The sequence below is a fragment of the Echinops telfairi genome, unplaced genomic scaffold, assembly GCF_000313985.2.
Source record: "Echinops telfairi isolate 266 unplaced genomic scaffold, ASM31398v2 ScPeMD7_5;HRSCAF=22, whole genome shotgun sequence".
Classification (NCBI taxonomy): Eukaryota; Metazoa; Chordata; class Mammalia; order Afrosoricida; family Tenrecidae; genus Echinops; species Echinops telfairi.
In genome coordinates this window covers 14,810,434-14,821,181 of record NW_022103901.1, presented here as the reverse complement: position 1 = coordinate 14,821,181, position 10,748 = coordinate 14,810,434, and the positions used below count along the sequence as shown (strand labels likewise).

At 60.0% G+C, this 10,748-nt stretch overlaps 3 protein-coding genes across 6 annotated transcripts in view; all 3 read left to right on the top strand.

The window, feature by feature from the left end:
- The window catches only part of FBXL19 (F-box and leucine rich repeat protein 19), an 18,105-nt gene extending 16,372 nt beyond the window's left edge, over positions 1 to 1,733 (top strand). For all 4 annotated transcript variants that reach the window (XM_045286088.1, XM_045286091.1, XM_045286090.1 and 1 more), the window contains 2 exons: positions 993 to 1,211; positions 1,291 to 1,733. In XM_045286088.1, coding sequence (XP_045142023.1) covers positions 993 to 1,211; positions 1,291 to 1,469 — 398 coding nt within the window. In that variant the 3' untranslated portion in view covers positions 1,470 to 1,733. The remainder of the gene's footprint in view (positions 1 to 992; positions 1,212 to 1,290) is intronic.
- A 1,653-nt stretch (positions 1,734 to 3,386) lies between these two features.
- ORAI3 (ORAI calcium release-activated calcium modulator 3) lies at positions 3,387 to 8,416 on the top strand. The gene is made up of 2 exons (XM_004705649.2): positions 3,387 to 3,767; positions 6,771 to 8,416. Exons 1-2 carry the CDS (start codon positions 3,540 to 3,542, stop codon positions 7,419 to 7,421), a joined length of 879 nt encoding a protein of 292 aa, XP_004705706.1. The 5' UTR covers positions 3,387 to 3,539; the 3' UTR covers positions 7,422 to 8,416.
- Positions 8,417 to 10,052: 1,636 nt separating this feature from the next.
- The window catches only part of SETD1A (SET domain containing 1A, histone lysine methyltransferase), a 20,032-nt gene continuing 19,336 nt past the window's right edge, over positions 10,053 to 10,748 (top strand). Inside the window, exon 1 of the mRNA XM_045284823.1 lies at positions 10,053 to 10,725. The gene's annotated coding sequence lies outside the window, so the exon portion shown is untranslated. The remainder of the gene's footprint in view (positions 10,726 to 10,748) is intronic.

Sequence of the window (10,748 nt, the reverse complement as noted above, 5' to 3'; positions counted from 1 at the left end):
AACTGAGACAGGGACGAGACCTGGCGGGCACTGGGCTGTTCTGCCAAGGAGACCGTGGGCTCCTGTGAGGTGCCCTCCCTGCGTTCTTGGTGGAGGAAGGATGTCTGGAAAGGCAGGAGAGACAAGAGTGGGTGAGGAAGCTGGTGATGGAGGAAGGAGAGGACAGGGTTCAGCCCGTGACTAATTCGGGAGAGGCGGGATGGAGAAGAGCCGGCGGTGGCAGGTTGCCCCTTCAAACCAAACCCACTGCCATGGCGTGGGTCCTGACCCGTCTCCCTGCCACCGAGTGGACTCCAACTCTGGACAGACTAGAAGTACCCCTGTGGGATCTGCGGTGGTAGCTCTCGTGGGTGTGGAAACCCTCACCCTTCTCCCGAGGCGCCGCTGGTGGACTCCCACAGCTGGCTTGGGTGGTCAGCAGTCTATCAGGTAACCCACCGCACCATGGGGCCTCCGCACGTAAACAAAGGGTTAATGAGGGTTTCCAAGGCCGTAGACCTTTAGGGGAGCAAACCGGCTCCTCTTTCCTCTGTAGAAAACCTGGTAGCATCTCAATGCTTACCCAACAGGACGCCCCCATTGGCCCTTTAGGGGAGCCATTTAGATGAATGTGTCCCTGGGTTTGCAACAATTTCGGGAGGTGGCTATGAACCAGACATGACTGTCTTCAAGGAACAGACAGTCCAAGGTGGGGGGGAGGGGGGGAGGTAATGAATGTAAGATATAACGCCAGAGGGTAAGCTAGGAGCAAACCCATTCTTGGAAGAGGTCGGGGTGTGTGGGGGACATGGTGGAGAGCCTCCATGGGGCCTGGAGGTGAGCATCAGTCCTGAGGGGAGGAAGCCACTGGTTGAGGCCCCTTCCAGCCAGTGCAGGTCTAGGAGGACCATGCTCAGACTGCAACAGTCCCCCACAACTGGGCCAGGGGGGCAGACCGGGCAGGGGGCGGAGCGGCCTAGGCTAGGAGCCTGACCTCTTTCCCACGGGCCCAGGCCAAACGGAGAGCCGGGGGCGGCTGCAGGGGGTAGCAGAGCTGCGCCTGGCAGGCCTGGAGCTGACCGACGCCTCCCTGCGGCTCCTGCTGCGCCACGCGCCCCAGCTGAGCGCCCTGGACCTGAGCCACTGCGCCCACGTCGGGGACCCCAGCGTCCACCTCCTCACAGCCCCCACCTCCCCGCTCCGCGAGACCCTCGTGCACCTCAATCTCGCCGGTAAGCATCCCGGCCGGCCGCTAGCTAGCCTGCGGACCCTCGTGGCCAGGGCCCGCACCCACTCACCTGCCTTCTCCAGGTTGCCACCGCCTCACAGACCACTGCCTCCCGCTCTTCCGCCGCTGCCCACGCCTCCGCCGCCTCGACCTGCGCTCCTGCCGCCAACTCTCGCCAGAAGCTTGTGCCCGGCTGGCAGCTGCCGGGCCCCCAGGCCCCTTCCGCTGCCCAGAGGAAAAACTCCTTCTCAAGGACAGCTAGTGGGGCGCCCCCCTCGCCTTCCCCCGGGACTCATCCAAAGCCTCTGGCTTTCATTTCAGCCCTGCCAGGAGGCCAGGTTCCCCACCTCTGGTTCCAAGACTTGGGATTCCTGCCCAGGGACTAGAGCCGGCCTCCACGCCCCCCTGCCCCCCCTGCACTGATATCTCTGGGGGTCTCTCCTACCCATCCCCTCCCCCGTCCACCTACTTCATTGTCCATCCCCTGGGGGGAGTGGGTCAGAGGTACTGGGGGGTGCTGAGCCAAAGGGATGGTGGGAGGGGGGGTTAAGGTGCAAGCTTGAGGGAGGGTGGGGACTGGGGGAAGGGTATCTGCACACAGGATTCTGGGAGCCAGGGATTGGGGGGAGGTGGAGGATGGGCTGGGGGGAGGGGGGGACAGAAAGCAGACCATCACAGGTTCAGGGAACAAAGACCAGATACTTGGAATTGGGGGTGGGTGGGGGGCCAAAAAGGGAAACCCGAGAGAGCGATTGGGGATCCAGGTGTCAGGGGTAGGGAACTTGGGGAGCCAGGGAAAGCCAGGACTGAGGGTGAGGGGGGCAAGAGGGTGTGGGGGTGATAGTACCCCTCGAGGGTCACCCCACGCCTAAACCCCCTCCGCCCCCCCCTGCCCCAGGTTTAGTCCTTTTCTCTCAACCCTGACTCCTTGAATGTCACTGACAATGGCAGCTATTGTGAGGAGGGGGGGCCCAGGGGAGTGGTGGCCAGGGGTGCTGGGTGCTCCAGCCCCCTGCCTGCCTCCCTGCACAATACTTGAACATTCATCTGTACTGAAGTGTTACTTGAACTGGGGGAACCTCGCACCTGGGGGAGCTGGATTGAGGGGGATGGGACCAGCTGGAACCAAGACTGGCCAGGTGGGCACCCCGTGTGGACCGCGCCCCCCTCCCCAGGCGCGCCCTCGCTTTACTGTATCAGCAGCTCCATCCCTCTTGACACGAGGCGGGGCGGGGCCAGCTCCAGGAGGGGGAAGACCGGGGCTCCTCCAGCGTGGCTCTGCTCACACTCTTCGTCGTCATGGAAACTTGTACCTATTTGCCCAGGGAACTGCCACTCCTGGTTGCCATGGAAATAGCAGCCAACGGACGCCTCCCAATGCCAGTGCTAAGGCTGGAAATGGCCCCTCTTAGTTGCCATGGAAACCTAGTAACAGACTGTCGGCCCGTCCCACCTGCCCTGCCTTCCCGTTTGGGGGCTGGGCTCCAGGGGCCTGGGGGAGGGCTCGGGGCCAAGGCCCGCCCCTCGACCCAGGCCTCCCAGCCGAGCCAGGTGGTACCACGTAGGGGAGGGGGAATCAATCCACATACCTCAGGTAACTGGAAGGTGCACGGGTGGGGGGAGGGACTGGGCGGATCAAAGGCCGGAGGGGAGGGGCCCTGGGGAGCGCTCGGAAGGTTAGAGGATGGAGCCGCTGGGGGGTGGGGAAGGGGAGGAGGCAGCCCGCTGGGGGACCCAGCCGGGCTGGGCCCCTGGGCCCCGGGTCTATACAATACGGTTTGCTATAAAACTCAAAAATCTTCCAAGCTGGGGTCGTGAGTTCCTGTGTGTGTCAGCGTCGTCGCCGGGGCCGGGTGCTCACTCGCAAAGCCGTGGGAGCAGGGGGTGTTCTCTGGATGAGCCTGGGGGGGGCCTAGGCTTCCCCGGAACCGAAGCTACGGAGCCCCGAACGGAGGAATAGAAGCGCCCAGGTGGCGTCGACCGGCTGGGCCGTTTAGAGGGGCTTGCATATGTCCCAGTGTCCAGTGCTAGACCCAGATGCTGGCAGGATGCGCGCACCCTGGGGACCTCTGCTGATGGACTGGGTCCCCCGGCTCCACCCCATCATGTGGCCGCCGGCTCCGCCTCCGCCCCAGTTCCTGTTTCGGCCTCCGCTGCCTTGCTTTGGCCCCGAGGGCTCCCGGCCCGTGCCAGTTCCTGCTGCTCCCGGGCGCCGGCCGCATCCCTGCTCGCCTCCCCAGGAGATGGGGCATCCCCCCCATTTGGGCTGGCCCTCCCAGGATCCCCGAGCCGCCTCGGCGCCCCCGTGACCGCCTGGTGCTGTGCCCCCAGGATGAAGGGCGGAGAGGGGGACGCGGGCGAGCAGGCCCCGCTGAACCCCGCTGGCGACAGCCCCGCGGCCTCGCCCACGTATCGAGAGTTCGTGCACCGCGGCTACTTGGACCTCATGGGGGCCAGTCAGCACTCGCTGCGGGCGCTCAGCTGGCGCCGCCTCTACCTCAGCCGGGCCAAGCTCAAGGCCTCCAGCCGCACATCTGCCCTGCTCTCAGGCTTCGCCATGGTGAGGGTGGAACGGGCTGCAGAGGGTGGGAGCCCACAGGGAGACCCGACTGACACCGCCCCCCAAGATAAGACAAAGGGTGCTAAGGGGAACCGAGGAGGCAAGGCCCCAGGCAGTTGCAGGCGCCCCTTGTTAGGACCCGGCACCCAGGAGTATAAACTGGACGGTGGGGAAAGGAAGCCCCAAAGGTAGTGGGGGCAGGGCGGGGACAAACAAGTCACCAAGGGGGCCCAGACTGCCGACCCCATCACCCCGAGCAGAGCCAGCAGGAGGTGTGGTTATCCTGGTCCCCAGGGGGGGGGCGGGTTTCAAAGGGGTACCAGGATCAGGGAGACTGGGTGGGGGCTTGTCATCAGGAGACTTAATTAGCCGGAGGGGCCACCCAGCAGGCACAAAAGGGTGCCCAAGAGAGCTCCAAGAAGCCACCCAGGAGGAGCCTCTGGGAGGAAGCTCACGCCTGATCCCCCGGCCGATAACGCCTGCTGCGTGGGAGGATGCTATCATGTAACGGTTGCAGTCGCGGGGCCTGACGCAAGTTCTGCCCCCTCTCAGCTTCTGGCTAGCGCTGTGACCCTGGACAGGGCTCCACCCCCTCGCAGGCTGCTGGGGAACCAAGTGAGATCATGGTGGGTGGGTCTACCGGCACTTGCCCAGAACCTGCCCTGGGATGCTGTTGTGGTCCCACCGGGATAGGTGGAGAACTTGCCCGAGTGGTGGTGGTGCCCTGCCAGGGGCACACAAGAGAATGCAGGGGATGGGATGACCTGGGGCCCAGGGTTTGAATGAACTAGCCCAAAGTGCCTCAACTTGATAAGGAGAGGCGGAGGGGCGGTGCCTGTACGTTGTTGCTGCGTCAAATGTGGTTTGAGGTTGGAGCCACCTGTTGATTCCAGTTAGTTCCTGCTTTTTGGTGCGACAGTCTCTGGATCTGAAAGGTGACGGTGGGGAAGAAGTCTTCCTTGTCGGTCAGGGATGTCCTCCTCAGTCTGCTGTGATGGGTTTTGTCTTTGGGGGCAGAGCAGATGCCCAGATGCTGCTCTGCGGGAGGTCTTCCACCCACCCACCCCCACCAGTCCCCTGGTCCAGACCAGCCCGTTCCTAAGGGGACAGTCCAACCTGTGGCTGCACTCACAGGTTCCTGGGGCCACACCTTAAGGACCAAGGCTCTCCCTGGAGCATCAGCTGTGTAAGTTGTGGGGCCAATCCTGGCAAGGGAGGGGAGAGGAGAGCTAGACCAGACTGGAAGAACCAGGGCTCAGCCCAGATCCCCGTCTGTGACAAACACCTGCTGACAGCCACCACGGCCCAATGTCCCCAGATCCTCAGCCCTGCCTTTCTGCCCCCGTCCTTCTCCTCCCCACCCTGGAGCAATCGAATGAGGAAAAGGGCCAGCTCCAGGACTCCCCGGGACCTGGGTTAGAATCACAAGTCCACGAACTGCACTGAGCTGTCACTGAAGTCCAGGAACCCTGGTGGCATCGTGGTTACAGGTTAGGCTGCAAGATACAAAGTCAGTTCAAAACCACCGGCGGCTCCCTAGGAGGAAGATGAGGCTTTCTACTCTCATAGACGGTGACCGTCTGGCAAGCCCGCAGGGCAGTTCCACTCTGACCTATAGGGTTACCATCAGTCGTAATCGACTCAGCTGTGAGTTTGGTTTTGACACCGGGATTGGGGTGGAGATGGGCAGCACTTTTCTAAGACCCTGTGAAGTAGGTAATGACACGCAGGGCCAGAGATGTGAAGATGCTTTCTCCAAGTCCTACGGCAACACGTTCGTGGCAGAGCACACTCTGAACTTGGGCAGGCTGGCAGTCGTGGCCAGATTCCTTATAGGCCCAGAGCAGAGTCATCAACTCAAATGTTGGCCACGGCCAGGCAGGTGATACAGACACCAGTGGGCTGGGTGGGGGCTGCGGCCACCTTGAGACCCCGTGACCTCTCCCGAGTGGGAACCCACGACTCCAGCTGACAGGAGCCATCCAGGAATGACCGAGTCGTGTTTGACTAGCTCTTCTGAGTTTTCTAGAAGATCTGAGGATAGAGATGGTGGCCTGAAACCTCTTACGTTTTAAACGTTGGCAAGGGATTCCCTTGTAAACAACAACAACAAAAACACAGCAAGGGCTAATGGGAGAGAGCTGCTCCCTTAAAGAGGGGCAATCTCAGCTATCCAAAGGGCTAGTTCTACCCTGTCCTGTAGGCACCGTGTGAGGCCGAATCAGCTTGGTGGTGAATTAAATAAACAAAGCAAAACGTGGAGGCCGACTGATAGCGACCCTCGAGCACAGGGTGGAAGGGCCCCTGTGAGTTCCCGGGACTGTCACTCTTTACAGGAGGCCAAAGCCTCGGCTCTCTCCTATGAAGCCACTGGTAGTTTCACTGCTGACCAGCCCAGGCCCTAACCACTATGCCACCAGGCCTCCGGCCTCCATGGCAGTGAGGGTTGGGGTTTTGTTTGTTACATGAGACCAGCAAAACTTGGCTGCAAGCTGACCCGGGCTTGCGGTGCAGAAAGTCAGTCTGCAACCTCTGGCCTGGATTCCCTGCTGCCACGTGTTTTTGAGCACGTGATGCGTGTGGTCTCCTGTTCACAACCCACCGAGGAGGCAGGTAGGTGCTGTTTTCCAGAGGACAACAGAGGCACGGGGAGAATGCAGTCAGTCACTCAGCTCAAGTTCACACAAGTGTGTTAGAAGCGAGATTCGAATCCTGGTAGCTCCAGAGCCGATGCTCTTTAACCCCTCGGTTGGCACAAGCTTCAGCCAGCCAGGAGCATGTTGGCCAGTCCTCTCCGTGGCCAGGTGGGAAAAGCCAAGCCCAGAACAGCCAGGGCTTGGCCAGGCTCTCCGGTCATTCGTTCAACAAAGACCAAGTACCTTTTCTTCTCCGTGCCAGGCATGCTTCTGAAAATCGCCGGGTCCCCCACCGGCGAGAGGAAACACGACAGGCACCTCTGGCCGAGGAGCCTGAGTGCTCACGCCTCTCCTCCTGTCCCTGCAGGTGGCCATGGTGGAGGTGCAGCTGGAGAACAAGTACGAATACCCGCCGGGCCTGCTGGTGGCCTTCAGCATCTGCACCACCGTCCTGGTGGCTGTGCACCTCTTCGCCCTCATGGTCTCCACGTGCCTTCTGCCCCACATCGAAGCCGTTAGCAACATCCACAACCTCAACTCCGTCCACCAGTCGCCACACCAGCGCTTCCACCGCTACGTGGAGCTGGCCTGGGGCTTCTCCACCGCCTTGGGCACCTTCCTCTTTCTCGCTGAAGTTGTCCTGGTTGGCTGGGTCAAGTTTGTACCCATTGGGGCCCCTTCAGGAACAACGGCCCCTGTGGTAGCTGCCTCCCAGAGGCCCGCGTCTCTGCCGCCAGTGGCCGCCTCTCTTAGCCCGGCTTCCAAGCTCCCACCGACCCCTTTGCCTGCAGCCCCTTCCGAGGCCTGCCCGCCCCGGCAACTGTGTGGTGGAGGCGGGACCCACGGGCCAGGCTGGCAAGCGGCCATGGCCTCCACAGCGATCATGGTACCTGTGGGGCTCGTGTTTGTAGCCTTTGCCCTGCATTTCTATCGCTCCTTGGTGGCCCACAAGACAGACAGGCACAAGCAAGAGTTAGAGGAGCTGAATCGCCTGCAGGGGGAGCTGCAAGCCGTGTAAGGCTTGGCCTTCACCTCTGCCCCAGGCATTGCCTCCTTAGGGGATCTGCTCAGGGCCAGAGGGCCTGCAGATCGCCTGCCCTGTCCTGCCCCTGGCTAGAACCACTTGCCTGTGGCCACTCTCAGGGGGAGACCGGATTCCTGCCAGGTTTGGGGTCCTCCCAGCTGGGCCTTGGGCAGCTCCCGCATTCCCAGGGATTCTCCCTGTCTGTCCTGTGGGTTTTAGAAGCTCCAGTTGGCCTGGGCTGGGAGGAAGTGGAAGGTTCCTCAGCCCAAGGCTCATGTGCTAGGTAGAGGAGGACCCTGGTCAGACCATGGTACTGACCCTCAGCCACTAGTGAAGTCAGAGGTTACATCCCTGCCCTGCTGCCTTTAACTGTATTTCCGTAGAAGTTTACTTTAGGCTTGCTAGTTTGGGGAGGGGAGCTTTTCCCATGCCTGAATTGGATGGGTTCCCCACTCGCAACTTTAGTTGCTGTAGAGAGATTCGGGTGCTTCTAGCCCAGTGACATAGTGGATTCACCACAAGGTCAGCAGTTTGAACCCACCAACCACTCCATATGAGAGAAGCATGAGGCTGTATGCTCCTGTAAAGATTTACTACCATGGAAACCCGTGGGCACGGTTCTACTCCACCCTACAGGACTGCTAAGTGAGAATTGACTCAAGGGGTGCTAGTTTGGTTTGGGCACTTGTATAGGGCCCTCTTTTCCCAGGACCGGCCTCCTCTCAGCTTTTGACATAGAGGCAAGGCCTTCCCCACTATGCAAGGCCAACACATAGGCTTCCGTGTCTGGTTTTTCGCTCTCCTGGGCCAGGGCTATGAGTCTTTGGGGGGATTAAGGGGCTGCCGTGCACCCAGCCTGTCTCCCTAGCAAAGGTGGGAGGAGGTTTTAAGTAAGATTAGAAGATCCTGCCCTAAGCCGGGGAAGGCAGTTATTCTGACACCAAGTTCTTGATGCGTCTTGTTTTGTATAATAAATGGTGTTTCACAGATGTCCCTGTAGCTGTGATTGGGGTGAAGGGAAGGCTCCCGGGAATCAGGTGACTCGTTTCAGAGAGCCAAGCGGAGGCTCCGATACCGGGGTGCAGGGGGAACGGGTTCCAACGCTGGCCCCACCTGGCCAGGAACTAGCTGCTTTTGAAGGTGGGGACGGACGTGATAGCCTGGCTCACGGCCTTGGAGCTCTTTATCCTGTGAATCCAGAGTCTCTCATTTTCTTGGAGGTTTAGAATAAGTTTCTTGAGGGATGACCCCGCCTATTAGGAGTTCTTCAAAGACTAGCTCCTTTAATCCCCATAACCAACCTATAGTATTTCCATTTCTGAGTTTACAGAATGTGAGGCTCTAAAAGGCTGTTTGTTTGTTGTTGTTTTTTTCAATTGACCTTTTTACTGTGAATGAGCTAGGGGGCTTACATTTCACATCATCACTTTTGTATTCAACTTAAAACTATTCTTCAAACTTCCCTTTTAGCTAGGAGGAGGATCTTGCCCGCGACCACAAAGCTAGTCAGTGGAACTGAACTTACATGGGCTTTAACTGCCCATCAGCCGTGGGAATCTCTTGACAAAAGCAGCCCATTTCCACTGGGATGAAGGCCAGGAATCTGATCTCATCACCTAAGGCTTCCTTTTTCTTTTTACCTGCTTAATTTTCCTAAAAGTTTTAAGGATTCCAGCCCTCTGTCATTTTCAGCTCTTGTGCTGGGAGCCCCGCGACAAGTCTTCACCTCTTTCTTTACTTTTCTCTTAACTTAAAATAGTGAGTTTGTATGAAACCGGCTCCTGTGGGCTTTCCCTGCACAGTGGAGAGATTTACAAGACGCCTTCGGGACAGCAATTAACACCTATCTTTAAGGAAGATCCGAAAGCTTTGGGGAAATAGCTTGTCCAAGGCCATAGAGCCAGGGGGCAAGGCAGAGATAATGGCAGAGATAAAACGAGGCACACAGCACAGCCTCATTTTGGGCCTCCAAGGTGGACTGGCCATTCCCTAGCAAGACTTAGGGTGCCAGGGCGGAAAAAGGATGCCCGGTCCCTGAAAGACTCTAGCGCCAGGCTCCCGGTGTACACCTGGGCTGCTGCTGCGCTGGAACAGGTGACCGCGTGATGGACGCAGGCCATCCCTAAAACCAGCAGGCACTGAGCCTTCGATACCCGGAGGCTTGAGGAGCCTAGCCCAGTTCCAATCGGGCCGGCTTTATTATTTTTCATAGAACGCGTTTCAGGACGTTCAGACACCCCCCCTCCCCCGCGGCTCCAGGCTTTTCTGGGAATCTCGAGACAGCCTCGGATTTGACCACGACTAGTGGGTTAAGCATGGGCCAAACGGGACCCTTCTGCAGGCCTCAGTCTACCGGTCTGTCGGATGGAGACCTTGGAGTCTAGAGACCGGAGGGGGGTAACGGTTGAAAAAACGATCCCTGCATTCTGCGCGGCGTCGGACAAACGGCCTGAGTCACCGCGGCTGTCTGTATTTTTCCACTTCCCGGGCGCCCCTCCCAGCCGGCCCCGGTTTCGGTGGGTCCAACAGGAAGTGCCCCCGCTGGGTCGGGAGCTGCTCGCGCTGGCCCCGCCCCTTTGCGCGTACGCCGAGGCCCCGCCCACAGCAGGAGCTGCAGATTCGCCAGGCCCGCTTCGCGCAACTACTCGGGGTCCCCTTTTACTTGGCTACAAATTCTCATCGGACCCCGAGAGGAGCTTCGAGCCGTCGTCATGTTTGCCTGCACCGGAACCGGGCTGCTGTCTGAACTGTACTCGTAAGAAAGATCCAGAGAGTGGCAGACGCTGCCCATGGGGCTTGGCTAACCGGGCGTTATTTTGTTGGCTCCACCGAGGCGGGTGAAGGGAGGAGACGGCTGAGACCTGGATCCCTGGCGAATCTACGGGCTCTTGGACTTTTGGCCGCGCGAAGAAAGGGCAGGAGAGGGAGCAGAGGAGCGCGCATGTTAGCCACCGATTCGCCCCTCCCGCCTGACGAATCCGCGTCTGTTCAACGCGCCACTCAAACCTCATCGCTGGCTGGCCGCCTCCTCTCGGTCCCGCCCCCTTTTTCTCAGGAACTAGTTGCAGCTTTTGCTGCCGCCGATTCGCCAAGGCCCTGAGGCCGAAGCAGCAGGACACGCTAGTGGAGCCTACTCTCCGGGGGATGCGGCCAATCTCCAGGCTCCCTTGGCTGCAACTCCTGAGCCTCAGAGGGTGCCGGCCGAGGCGAGGCCGCTACCCTCGGCCCCGTGGACCTCCCGGCGGCGCTCGTGGCGAAAGTGCGAATGCAGACGCTGTGCCCGCTGGGCCTCGCGCAGGTGGCTGTGGTGTTTGGTGCGCG

Bases quoted from the DNA above. Each gene is read 5' to 3' on its own strand.
- ORAI3 (XM_004705649.2), top strand. From the start codon at position 3,540: ATGAAGGGCGGAGAGGGGGACGCGGGCGAGCAGGCCCCGCTGAACCCC. The intron at 3,768-6,770 runs GTGAGGGTGGAA...CTGTCCCTGCAG, and splicing joins TGCTCTCAGGCTTCGCCATG to GTGGCCATGGTGGAGGTGCA.